Consider the following 11,686-nt stretch of genomic DNA (forward strand, 5'->3'; position numbering starts at 1 on the left):
TGCAGTTACAAAAAGGGCTTTATTCGTCGGAATGACATCTACAGTTCATGCGCCGGTGATAGTGCAGGCTTTTTTAGGTTTTTGTTTCTATAGTGTTAGCATGCAGTTTAAATGCGGAGAGTCTGGATGACTTTGGCTTTGCAGGTCATCTTCAAAGCTCAGCTGCCCCTCTGGTTCTCAGTAAGCCTGTCCAAGGAACCAAGTGGGTGTTTTGGCTCTCAGTAAATCAAGATGTGCTGCCCATGCAGATATTACTGCTGCATCGTTTATTCTTAATGGGGGAGCCCAGTTCCCTGGGTGGGAAGCCCAGAGCTGTGCCAGCAAGTGGAGGGGTGGGAGGGACAGGGCAGATCCTGCAGTGCAGGTGAGCACAGGGGCCAGGCACCAGGATTCTGGGAGCAGTGAAACCCTCCCCTGTTAAACCCAGGTGGGTCCCATCTGGTTTGAAACCCCACCTGCTGTGGGGCTTCTCCCCTTAAGCTCCTCTCCTTAAGCGCCATGTTTTGGAGATGGGATGAGCTCTCGTCCTTCCCCACTGCCTCCTACATGGACCAGGGCATGGCTACATGGGATCTGTGAGGCTGGAGAGCCGGGGGGGATTTAGGGCTGAGCTCCCCTGTGTGGGCTGGCATTGGAGCACCATTATTGCACTATTGCAGAAGCCAAGTCAAACTGTCAAGCTGCATTAAAATGGGAGTGAGTATCCCCCTGGGAGGGAGGGAGTAGAGTCCTGAGGAGCGGGGCTGGCAGCAGGCTAGATCTCAATGACGGTGGCACGCCGCAGGCACAGTGGGGCATCGGGGGGCATTGCATTGCGCTTGATCTCATTCCCATCCAACCGCAGCACCTGGAGCCGGGAGTAGTTCATGACATCCACGACAGTGCAGAAACTGCTGATGGAGAATTCTGTGGGGAGGGGGGGGGAGGAGGAGCTGTCAGGGCACTGCTCTGCAGTGGGTCAGAGGGTGCCCAGCAGATGCAGATCAGGCAGGAGAACAATGATCACACCCCTAAATTAGCAATTTACGGCTAAATTGGATTCCACGCCCTTCCATCCTAAACCAGCAGAGCAGTTGGTGCTTCCAGCTGGAGCCCAAAGCAGCGCTGAGGCTGTGCGTGCTCAAAGCTTTGGAAGCTGTGACTTTACCCAGCATGGCTGGAGTCCTGGTAGGATAAAAGGACAGAGCTGGGTGGTGTCAGACAAAACCCATCACTTTTCAGAGGGAACGGTCACTGCAGTTCATGAGTCTTCCCATGCTGCAGCATCCAGACCCTGTGGCACCGATGGGGAGTGGGACCACCCAGGCACTGTGTCTGTGGGGGGAGGTCCCCATCCCATCTGTATTCCCTCTCCTCTCTCTGCCACCCACTGCTGTCAGCAGCTCTCAGGCCCATCCTTCCCTGGGTTTGCAGGGGGGGTTACAGAGCAGATCTCGTGTTTGTGCAGGATTTAGGAGAGAAACGACCGCCTAGGGGGCAGCAAAGCTCCAGGCCGAGAGCTTCTGGGGAAGGTTCTTGGGGAAGTTCTTGCACAGCACTCAGCCCAAACTGCTCAGGGCTGTGCAGCTCCACACCGTCTGAAACAGCCTTGGAGGGGAGGCGGGGGAGGGCAGTGACAGGAGGGGGCACAGGGAGGGCTGCAGTATCTCCCCGGGAGAGACAATTGTGCATCAGCCTCTACCCACAATTCTGGCCTGTCCAGCCAGAAGGTGCTCAATAAAACCAAAGCAGTGTCTCCGAGCATCACACAGAAGATCTCAGAGCTGACAACAGAGCAGGCTCCTTTCCTGCCTTACAGCCTTGCATTCAAGAGGTCAGAGATCTGCCAAATTTTGTTGTCCTGCTCAAACCATTCCCTGGGCAGCCTCATGCTGGGCGTCCATACACCTCCCCACCTCCCCATCCCCATTACACATGGCTGATAAGTGTCTGCTCACCATTTATTTGGTTCCCTTGAAGGTAGAGGTTCTCCAGATTGGTGCTGACCCGGGGGATCTTCTGGAGCCGGTTGTAGGAGAGATCCAGCTCGAGGATGCTGCTGCTGTTGAAAGTGTTGGTAGAGAGCCCTTGGTTTGTCAGGACGTTGTGGGACATCCTTACGTAGAGCAGCTTGGGAGACACCTTGAAATAGTCTTCAGGGATGGTGTTGATGTAGTTGTACTCTAGGTAGAGCTGTTCCAGATTCATTGGGAGCCCATCAGGGACTTTCCTGAGGTGGTTGTAGCTCAGATCAGCAAGGATCAAGGACTTGAGCCCTTTGAGGGACGCTCCCATCTCAAAAATGTAGTTGTGGCTGAGGTACAGGGCTGTGAGGTTCTCCAGACCCTCCAGAGCATTGGAGGGGACCTTGGAGATCTGGTTGTAAGACAAGTGGAGCTCCCTCAGGGACCGGGGCAAGGGGCTGGGCATCTTGGTCAGGTTGTTGTTGTTCATGTACAGCCGCTCCAGGTTTTTGAGCTTGGCAAAGACCCTCTTGCCCATCTTCTCGCTGCTGATCTGGTTGTTGTGCAGTGCGAGCCACTCCAGCTCGGTGGCGTTGTCGAAAGCTCCTTCCTGGATAGCGGTGATTTGGTTGTTCTGGAAGTAGACGTACTTCATCCGGGTGGGAACAAAGGGCAGATACCTCAGGTTGCGTGTGTCACAGTACATGGCTGAAGAGAAGTTGGGGGGACAGTCACATTCCTGGGGGCATTGCCAGGATGAGGCCTGCTGAGCTTCAGGGATGGGTTCTGCCTCAGTGTCTGGGGCCGGAAGGTAGGAGTAAACGTAGGGGCTGTTCTCATCCTCGTAGTAGGGCATGTAGTTGTAGGAGGACATCCGGGACTGCCGCATGTAGTACTGCAGCCATGCCAGGTCCTCCTCCTCATTGTACTGGCCCAGGGAGACTCCGCAGAACCCAGCAACGAGCAGGATGGTGGCCCAATGCATGGTGCTGGAGCTGGAGGGACCTGGGGGGGAACCAGTGGCAAAGTCAGGTCCAATGTGGGGTCACAGGCAGGTGAGCTGCTGCCTGCGGGCTGGGGCTGAGTGCATGTGGGGTGGAGCGAGTTGGGATGTGGGGCTGATGGCACTTGGCAGCAGAGCCAATGAACTGGGATGACCTGAGGGAATCTCATTAAAATGAATGTGCTTTCCAGCATTTCCCTTTTTGAAGTTACCCGATCTCCTCCTCTTTCATCTCACACTTTCCAGAAACATTCTAGTGCCTGTTTTCTTGCCAACTCTGCCCACTGGTGTTTCTGGGTAGAGGATGTCAGTGGGGGCCCATTGTCAGAGTTAGTGCAAGGCCACAGCTATGCCCTGCAGCATCCCAATTCACCTCTGCTGGTCTATGCAGTAGGGAGGAGAAGGGACTCAGCCGCCCTCCAAGCAGCAGCCGGCAAGTGGGAGCTGCAGGAACAGGTTGCTGAAGCTCAAGGCATGTTTCAGTGCAGCTATATTTATTCCATTCTCGCTGGCGATGCAAGTTGCAGTGGGTTTAATCCGGCTCTCCCCTCCCCCACAAACATGTGGGATGCTCACACGGCTTGGGACTGATGTAAATCCTGGTAAACAAATTCTGCCTTATTTTGAACTGAAACCACTTTAGAACTTAGTTTTCCCTCTCCTCCTGTCCTGATGTGAATTGGCTGTCAGCTGCCATCCCGTCAAGGCCAGCGTGACACAGGAGAGTGGCGACATCCCTGGGGCTGCTGTTGGGACCCTGTTTATGGGAACCAGTCGGTGTAGGGCTGGAGACCAGCTGGGAGCAGAGCTGGATGCTGAGCACTGCACAACAGCCCTGGAGTCCCTTGGCTCAGGGTGGGCTTTGCTGCACTGTGTCAGGGCACTGCACTGTCAGATGGAGAACAACAGTTATGGCTTCTCGTCCTTTCCTGAGCCTCGTGGCTATGCCAGCACACACAGCGAGGTGGCTTGAAATGCCTCCAGGAAATACTCTGAGCTGTGCTGCTTGGAGGGGGAGCGCAGGCTCCTGTACACGTGGCTGTGCTGCTGTGCATGGGGAAACCATGCAGCATTCATGCCCTAACCCAGCTGGGAAAATGGTGAAAACAGCAGGTTTTGTGGTTTTCTCCTCCACCTGACCCCTGCAATGCTGGGGGCTGTCACTCAGCCCTGCAGAGCTGTGATGGTGGAGCTGGCTGCACCCACTAGACATTCCCAAATCATATCCTTGAGGATCCACTCCCTCTTCCCCATCCAAACTGTGCTCCCAAGGAGCACAAGGTCTCCTGCCCTGGCACAGCAGTGAGGAGGGAACTGCTCATCCATCAGACAAAGAGGGCACAGCTCTGCCCGGGGCTGCCCTTGAGCGACCCTGGCAGGCTGCTCCTGCTGGAAGAAAGGAGGAATTGAGACCAAACGAGGCAGACATGACTCTCGCTTTCTCTTGTTCCGAGGGGCAGAGGAGCCCTGGCCCTCCTGGCTGCTCTGTGTGTGGCAGGATCTTGGCAGTTGCAGGAGAGTTTCTCCTCCTCCTCCCTCCTGCTCCAGGGCACTCTGCCTGGTAAAACAGAGCTGTCTGCTCTGTTCTGGGGCTGCTACCCCTTCCTGGGGTCCCTCAGTGTGGGGCAGAATGGATCCAGGACTCCCTTCCACTTTCTCAGAGCCTCCTCCAAGGTGCCACCAGCCCCAACACCTGCCCCAACACCTGTCCTCAGCAGCCACCCCTGCTCCATTTGAAGGCTTCTCTTCCCTCCCCGGTGTGTTCAGCCCCATTTTTGGGTGGCATCTGCACAATATCCAAGCAGTCTCTCATCCTTCATCATTCTGTGCTAGTTGGCCAGGTGTCCCATCAGCGCCAGCTCATCACTCAGGGAGGGAGCAGGGTTTGGAGCAAGTGGCATCGCAAGCACGACATGAGCAGCAGGTCTGGCAGAGCTGTGTGGGGCTGGGGGGGCTGCGTGTGCCTGGGGCTGTGGGTGTGTGGATCCCATGGCAAATGTTTGGGGAGCTGCTGCTCGGGGCAGGAGATGGAGCGGGCATGCTGGCGCCCATGCCTTGCCACCCGTGTTGCTGGCATGTGCTCTGTGTGGCAGCTGCCTGCCATGGCAGGGCTATGGAAATCGAGCTTAAAAAATAAATAAATAAAAAAAAATAAAAAAATCAGAATAAATATGGAGATGGACTTACCAAGTGGAGAGCCTCCTTTCCAAAGCCTTGCTGTGCTGCTCTAGGATCTCCCGTGTGTCAAGCAGCATGTGAGTGCGTCTCCCAGCGTGCAAGGGCTGGTGCCCGCCCTAGATCCCAGATCAAACACTGTGCTTGCAGGTCACGGGCTGTGCAGGTTTTTTGGGAGTGACCTCCTAGCAGCAGACAGTTTGCAGACTGAAGAGACCCTAACGCAGCCTGGTGTTATAAATAACCTGCTTTTTCTTTCCTCCCTCTCTCTCTCTCTCTCTCCCGTCTTTTCTCATAGGAGTGTTGGCACTTTTCAGGCTCTCTCTGTTTAACGAGTTAGTGGAATTGGGGATGTTGTTTTTAAAAGGGCTGTTGTTAGGTCTCCTGCGTTTCTCATCAGGAAGTGATGAAGAGGCTTCTGGCCAGATGAAAAACTCCCTGATTTTGAGGCGCTGAGGATGTGATTTTTGAGGAGAAGTGAGAAGGGAGCTGTAACTTTACCAAAGGAAGGGATGCTGTGCCTGCCCCAACTGCAGCCTGGGCTCCTTCCCAGGAAACCTCCGTTTATGCAGCCCTGTTATTAAATATTTAGGATAAACATTTCCATGAACGATAAGGCGGTGGCATCCAAGGTAAATAAATTGCCTACCAAAGGGCCACTGTGACACCAGGAATTTCTCTTCAGCTTGGAAGGAGACAGCTGGCATTTCTACTGCCCGTGCCCTCCCACCTAGGATGGGGGGGTCCCCAGTGAGGCTGCTGGGGAGGGGGTGGGGGGAGGGAACATGTTCTGGGTGACAGAACTGGGGACATGGCAGCTTGCAGCACCTCCTGCTATGCAGTGCCCACTGTGTCGTGCAAAGCTGTGGACTATTAGGTGCTGATCACTGTCCCTGCCCCTGCATGCTTCAGCACTGGCCATGGCCCTTTGATGGCTGTTGAAGCATTTCTTCCTGCAGGGAGAAGGAAGGAGGAACCCTGACTGCCCATTGCCTGCTGCTCCATGCCCTGTTCCAGCAGCATGCCTGGCTCTGCCAAGGAGCCTGCAGTTATTTAGCGGGCTTGGCAGGTGCCACGCTCCCTCTGGGCTTGCTTTCTCCTTGTTTCCCATTGATATTTCCCAGCCAAAACATCCTCTGGCCCTGGGGAGACTTGCAAAGATCCTTATCAATCTGTGTTCCTCACTGCAGGGAGGAGGAATGTGCGGGTGGTTCACGGACAGGGTTGTGAGGGACAAACTGTACAGTGGGGATTGTGCCAGTACGTGAGGCTGGGAGGAACGAGCATGCCTGGAAAGCACAGCTCTCTGTGGTGCTACAGGCTGAGTGCTGCTTCCTCCGGGTGAGTCAGAAAAATCTTGCCTTCAAGTGAGGAAAGAAGATGTGCTGCCCCAAAGGAGGTAAAGCCCTTGTCAAGCAGCAGGGGTTTGTACTCTCTGAGCCTCCATGGGCTTCAGTTGAGCTGGCAGCACCTCTTTGTCCCTGTGGGGCACTGTTACTGCAGCTTGAGAAGGGCTCACACCTTTGACATGTATGTGGGGGGGAGCCTGGGGGTGGTGCAGGGGGAGACCCCACTCCAGTGTCCTCTGGGGCTGTCTGAGGAAAGTGAAAATCTGCTGTCTAAAGATGCATATACATCTTATCTGGTTAATCCTGCAATCTCATGTTCCACGTGGCCGTTGTCTCCTGAGCCACTGTTGATAAGACCTCAATGCTACTGCTCATTTCAGGCCAGTGCAAAGCTTCTGCAGCTATCCACAACTTTCATCAGACTTTTTGGACAACTATAAACACCTCTTCCCAATGGCTCACTGTTCAAAGGAAGACTTGAATTGGTACCAGGAGCTGGGAACACACTGTCCTGCTTGCTCAAAGCCAATGGTCCCTATCACTGCATAATCTCATCCGGCGGAGTTACGCTTATGATTGTAGTCTGCATCTCATCAGGGCCAGACAGATGTCTGTATTGGTTTGCTTTGGTTTTCTAAACCAAACTGATATGAGCAGTGTCTATTTTGGTTGGGTTTGTTCCAGTTGTTTTGATCAAATGCTCTTGAGCTTTGTATCTGAAACCAGCAAACCCATCCCAAATTTGCCTTTAATTTACAAACACTGCACTTGGAGCATGGAGCACTGTCCTGTGCATGGACCACCACTCTGGCACAAGCAGCAAATTCCCCACTGCGTAATGAAGAAGCAAAGCAATCTGATGCTCTGCTAAGGATAAGTCTCATTCTTTCCAGTGGATGCCAAGCTATTAAATGTCCCACACACATCCAAAACCAGTGATCATCATTAAGCACGGCTACTTCAGAGCAGCTTCCCTTCTTACTCATGAAAATGTCATTACTGCCTCTTCTACCTTTCCAAGAAGTTTCGGCCATGCTGGAGCTGCTTGCTGCTCTGTTCTCCCTCTCCTGATTTTCTTGTTTGTTTCCAGAGGCTCCTCCTGAGCTTTTGGGACTGTGGCTCCCAGGTTTGCGTTGTCCTTCTCTTCCTCACCTCCCCATCCCCTCACCAGGCTCCCAAGCCCTCAGCGGATGCCCGCAGAGGGGTTTGTCCCTCTTGTGCCCAGCGGAGCAGCCATACAGCTTCCCCAGTGGTTGTCATCCAACAACAGTTGTCACCCACACCTCTGAAGCCAACCTCAGCTGGCAGACCCCTCTTGCTTTCTAAGAATGTTCACAGCACCAGCAGCTAAACCAGACCAGGAAGGGGACAAATGTGGGGAAATCCTGGAGGGAGTGGGAGCAGATCTTTGGGACTCAGCCCTGGCCAAGCCATGCAGAGGGAATGCAGTCAACATCTGGCAGCTGCTGCAGCTGGGGCTGTGCTATCCTCTCAAGAAATACAGTGGTCAGCACGAAAGGGCAGAGTGAAACCTCTCTCATCTCATCCTGGCCTTCTCTTTTCTCTCTCTCTCTCTTTTTATTTCCCTCTCTTAGACGTACTTTCTGCAACCCAAACAACATTCTTGAAATGAGATTTGAGGCGATGAGAATTGGTCACTTGGAGACAGTGTGACGGCAGTGGGGCCATGGGGCTCTGCTGGAAACTTTGACTTGGGTGCAGGCGCAGCTCCTTCCGTGGGATGTGCTGCAAAGCTTTCCCTGCGTGCAATGAGCTGCAACGGCTCAGCCTGGGTCTTTCCTGGCTGAAACAGGTGGGAGATGGCTGAAAATGGCTCTGTTTTGCCCCCCAGATCTATTCTGGCTGATGGCACAAAGGGAGGGAAAGAAAAGCCTGACTTGTCCCCTGCCCCCCTGCTCTGCTTTGCACAGCACCTGGGGCTGACGGTTTAGCTGGGGAAGGCTCTGCTGTGTCCCATTGTAATTATGGACTGCTTCTGGGGCCTTAGAACTCCATGTAGTAGTAACCATCTGCAGGTTATGATGGGATGGACAGTGTACTCCCAGCCCCTGGCCCCACCAGTGTGGCTCTGGGTAACAAATGGCCTCGGAATATCTGTGTGCACTCTGATCCACTCCCCTGCAGACCCCACCTGCTGGATTTCCTCATGGAAGTGCTCAAAGCAGTTCAGAGCTCACTGCAACCACCATCAAATGTGTTTGAAAAGGTTAAGTGCCTAATTTAGAACAGAGCTGGAAACTATGAAGTGTTTCCTCATGCAGTTGCTCCCTCGGCTGCCCTTGGACGTCTGCTTTGTGCTGCGAACATCACCGTGGCTAAGGGAGGCTTGTTAGGGAAGAACCTTCCATCTTTCCCCTTCTTTCCTCACTGTGCATCAAGGTTGCATGAACGGCTGCCAGATGCTGGCTGCAGCTGTCCAAGGAGCAGAAGGGAAAAAAAAAAAGCAGCATTTCTTTGGTCAGAGACCTCGATTCATGTTGTCAAAGGCCCTTTGAGCACTTGGCTCCCTTCAGAACCCTCCCAGCTCTCCTGAACAAACAGCAGAAGGGAACAGGCTCACTCCAGCCCATGGTCTGAGGCTCCTGGATGGGGAAGATTTCAATCACATTTCCCATAAGCAGAGCTTATGGGTCCCAGCCCAGCCCTGTCCCTGCCCCACTCAGTGTAAACTGACAGCCCAGCACCCAACACTCTCTGCAAGCGGCTGCAGACACTCTTGGAGCCAAATATAAACCCATACAGAGATTAATAAATCATAACCAGCAGCCTGAGCTGCACCAGGGAGCAAACAAGAGGCAACGTGCGTGCAGCCGTGTGTCCCTGCCACGTACCTGCCAGACAGTGCTGATGTGGTTGACACACACAGCCCCCGTTTCTATCCATCTCAGAAATGAGGATGGCTCAGGGTGTGGGGTGGGGGCAGCAGGGCTGGGGGAACAGGGGTGAAGGTGGGACCTGGTCCTGCTCCCCCTGCATACCCTGGTTCAGGAAGGTCACTGCACTGCACTGAGCTCCCCTCCCCAGTGGAGCACAGACTGTTTTTCTCTCTAAAGCATCCGAAAAATGAGAACTTCTTTTTTTTTTTTTTTTTTTTAAGCATAACATCAACTGCCTGGGAAACCCATTAGTGCTCCTGCCTGCTCCGCCACCTGGCTTCCCGTGCTCACAAACAAATTGCAGGTGCCACAGCCGGCAGCCTCCAAGCCCATGGCCAGAAGCACTGGAGCAAAGCTCTGCCCTCTGCACTCCTATTCCCATCTCCACACTCAGCTGCACCACTCCTCTATACTGAGGGAAGATGTGTTTTAGTTTTCTTTTCTTTTTTTCTTTCTTGTCTTTTCTTCTCTTTTCTTTTCTAGAAAAGCTTTGGAAATAAACAGGAGCAAGAGGAGGGCGTGGGCGTTCTCTGTTTTTGCTTCTGTTCAGCCGAATTGTGTTGTTCAGCAGGAACTCGGGGACCTGGCAGTGCCTTTGCAGTTTAAGGGGAATAAAAAGCATCGAGGGGGACGTGCACTGAGGGTTTAATCCCTGCAGTATGGAGCAGTGGTGCTCTAGGACCTGAGTCATACCCCAGGCTGTGGGGCATGTTGCTGGTGCTGTCAGTCCGTCCACCCATCTGAAGGTGGATGTGGGGCTCCAGCCCCACCGGCAGCACCTACAAACCCGCTGCAGAGTGGGGTGATGGGGAATGTGGGTGGGCACAGCTGAGCTGGGGGTGGGACAGCAGAGTGCTGTCAGCCCAGCAGCAATAATTATCGATGATCAAAGCGACTTCTTCTCCACAGCCCCAAGCGCCGGGGCCTGGAAATCTTGACACCATTCAAGATACCGGCACAAAGCAAAGCCCAGCCCTGCCTGGGACATTCAGGGTGGCAACTGCAGGGGCTGACACCCAAGGCTGTGTCCCTCCCCCTCACCCCTCGCTATCGATCCCTCTCCCCCAGCCCTGCTCTCCTTGGTTTGCAGCAGGAGGCCAGGAGCACTAATTTCTTCCCTTCATTTGGTTTGGAGGTGGCTCCAGCTTTCCCCACTGAGCCAGCAGGAGGGAGGGGTTGGCTGCCTGCGTTCTCCTCCCGTTTCTCTGCGAGGCCCAGATGCTGATGTGTCCGCTCTGGGTCTCTTTGGCTCCCCAGGTCCTCCATGGCTGCAGCAGGGAGGAGGCAGCCAGGCCCTACGGACCCACTCTGCTCCTCCGACGCCCGCATTACATTTGCACGGCTGTGTGCCGGTGCTGGAGCTGGAACGTGCGCCTCTGAAGCAGCGTGGGGATTAATGGGCTGGAAGGAACAGGGCAGCTCTGCGTGCCGTTCTCATCCCAGCACTGTAGCCCAGTGCCGGCTCTGCTCCAGCGGCTCCTCTGAAACATCCCAGCTCAAAGTGATTTTACAACAAGCCTTCGTTTCCAGGGAGTCTGACCTCCTCATTAATAAATCAGCTGTGTTATTGAATGCATGAATAATGCATGATTGTGCCCAGCCCTGCGCTGAGCAGTGTGTAAAAATTAATTAATCCTCTCACGTCACAGCCTCAAGGGCTGGTGGTGCACGGCTGATGCTGCCAGTGGTACCTGGCCTCTGCTGCACTATAACAGGGCATCCCAGCCCCACATGGCCGCACCCTGCTCACCTCTGGATGGGGGTTCCCCACTGCCAAGGCCTCCCCTCCCTCCAGGGGTTTTTTAGGTCACTCTTTTCCCTGGGTGTTTTAATGTGGAAAGTTTCCCTTTGTTATGGAGCTGCTGGAGGAAACCCCAGCAGCATCCTCTTGCTGAGCCTCTCCCCTGGGAAATAACATCGGCTTTTTTCTTTCCGCGACCTTTTCCTGCTGTGGCTGTTAATAATGTGTAATCCTAAGTAAATGTCTCCATTCAGGTGTGTTTAACAAGAAACCGTGATCTAAACTGTCATTGCTGGCACAGTCTCCCAGAGACCCCCAGAGGGGAATCAGCCCAAAGACAGCCTTGATCCCAGCAGGGCTTCTTCCCCGCAGTGTCAAGGGAGTGGTGGGAACACATCTGCTTGTTTTAAAGCATGACAAAAGCTTTTGCCTTGCGTGTGGTACCAGGGAGCTCCTTGGTCTGCTCTGGGCCACTTGCTCTCATGCTCTGCTGCTGTTCTGACACAGGCACCACACTCATCCCTCCTCTCATTCATCTGCCTAACCTTGCACGTGCTTTGGGCCCAATGCTGTGGCTG

The 11,686-nt window shown here is 54.1% G+C and overlaps 1 protein-coding gene across 1 annotated transcript; it reads right to left on the bottom strand.

Annotated features, from left to right (window-relative positions):
• Positions 1 to 5,575, bottom strand: FMOD (fibromodulin). Its single transcript, XM_015885382.2, has 3 exons — positions 5,134 to 5,575; positions 1,938 to 2,948; positions 1 to 906 (listed from the first exon to the last, which is right to left on the bottom strand). The coding sequence occupies exons 2-3, from the start codon at positions 2,926 to 2,928 to the stop codon at positions 755 to 757; spliced, it is 1,143 nt and encodes a 380-aa protein (XP_015740868.1). The 5' UTR covers positions 2,929 to 2,948; positions 5,134 to 5,575; the 3' UTR covers positions 1 to 754.
• Positions 5,576 to 11,686: the final 6,111 nt, after the last annotated feature.

Source organism: Coturnix japonica, chromosome 26, assembly GCF_001577835.2.
Source record: "Coturnix japonica isolate 7356 chromosome 26, Coturnix japonica 2.1, whole genome shotgun sequence".
NCBI lineage: Eukaryota > Metazoa > Chordata > Aves > Galliformes > Phasianidae > Coturnix > Coturnix japonica.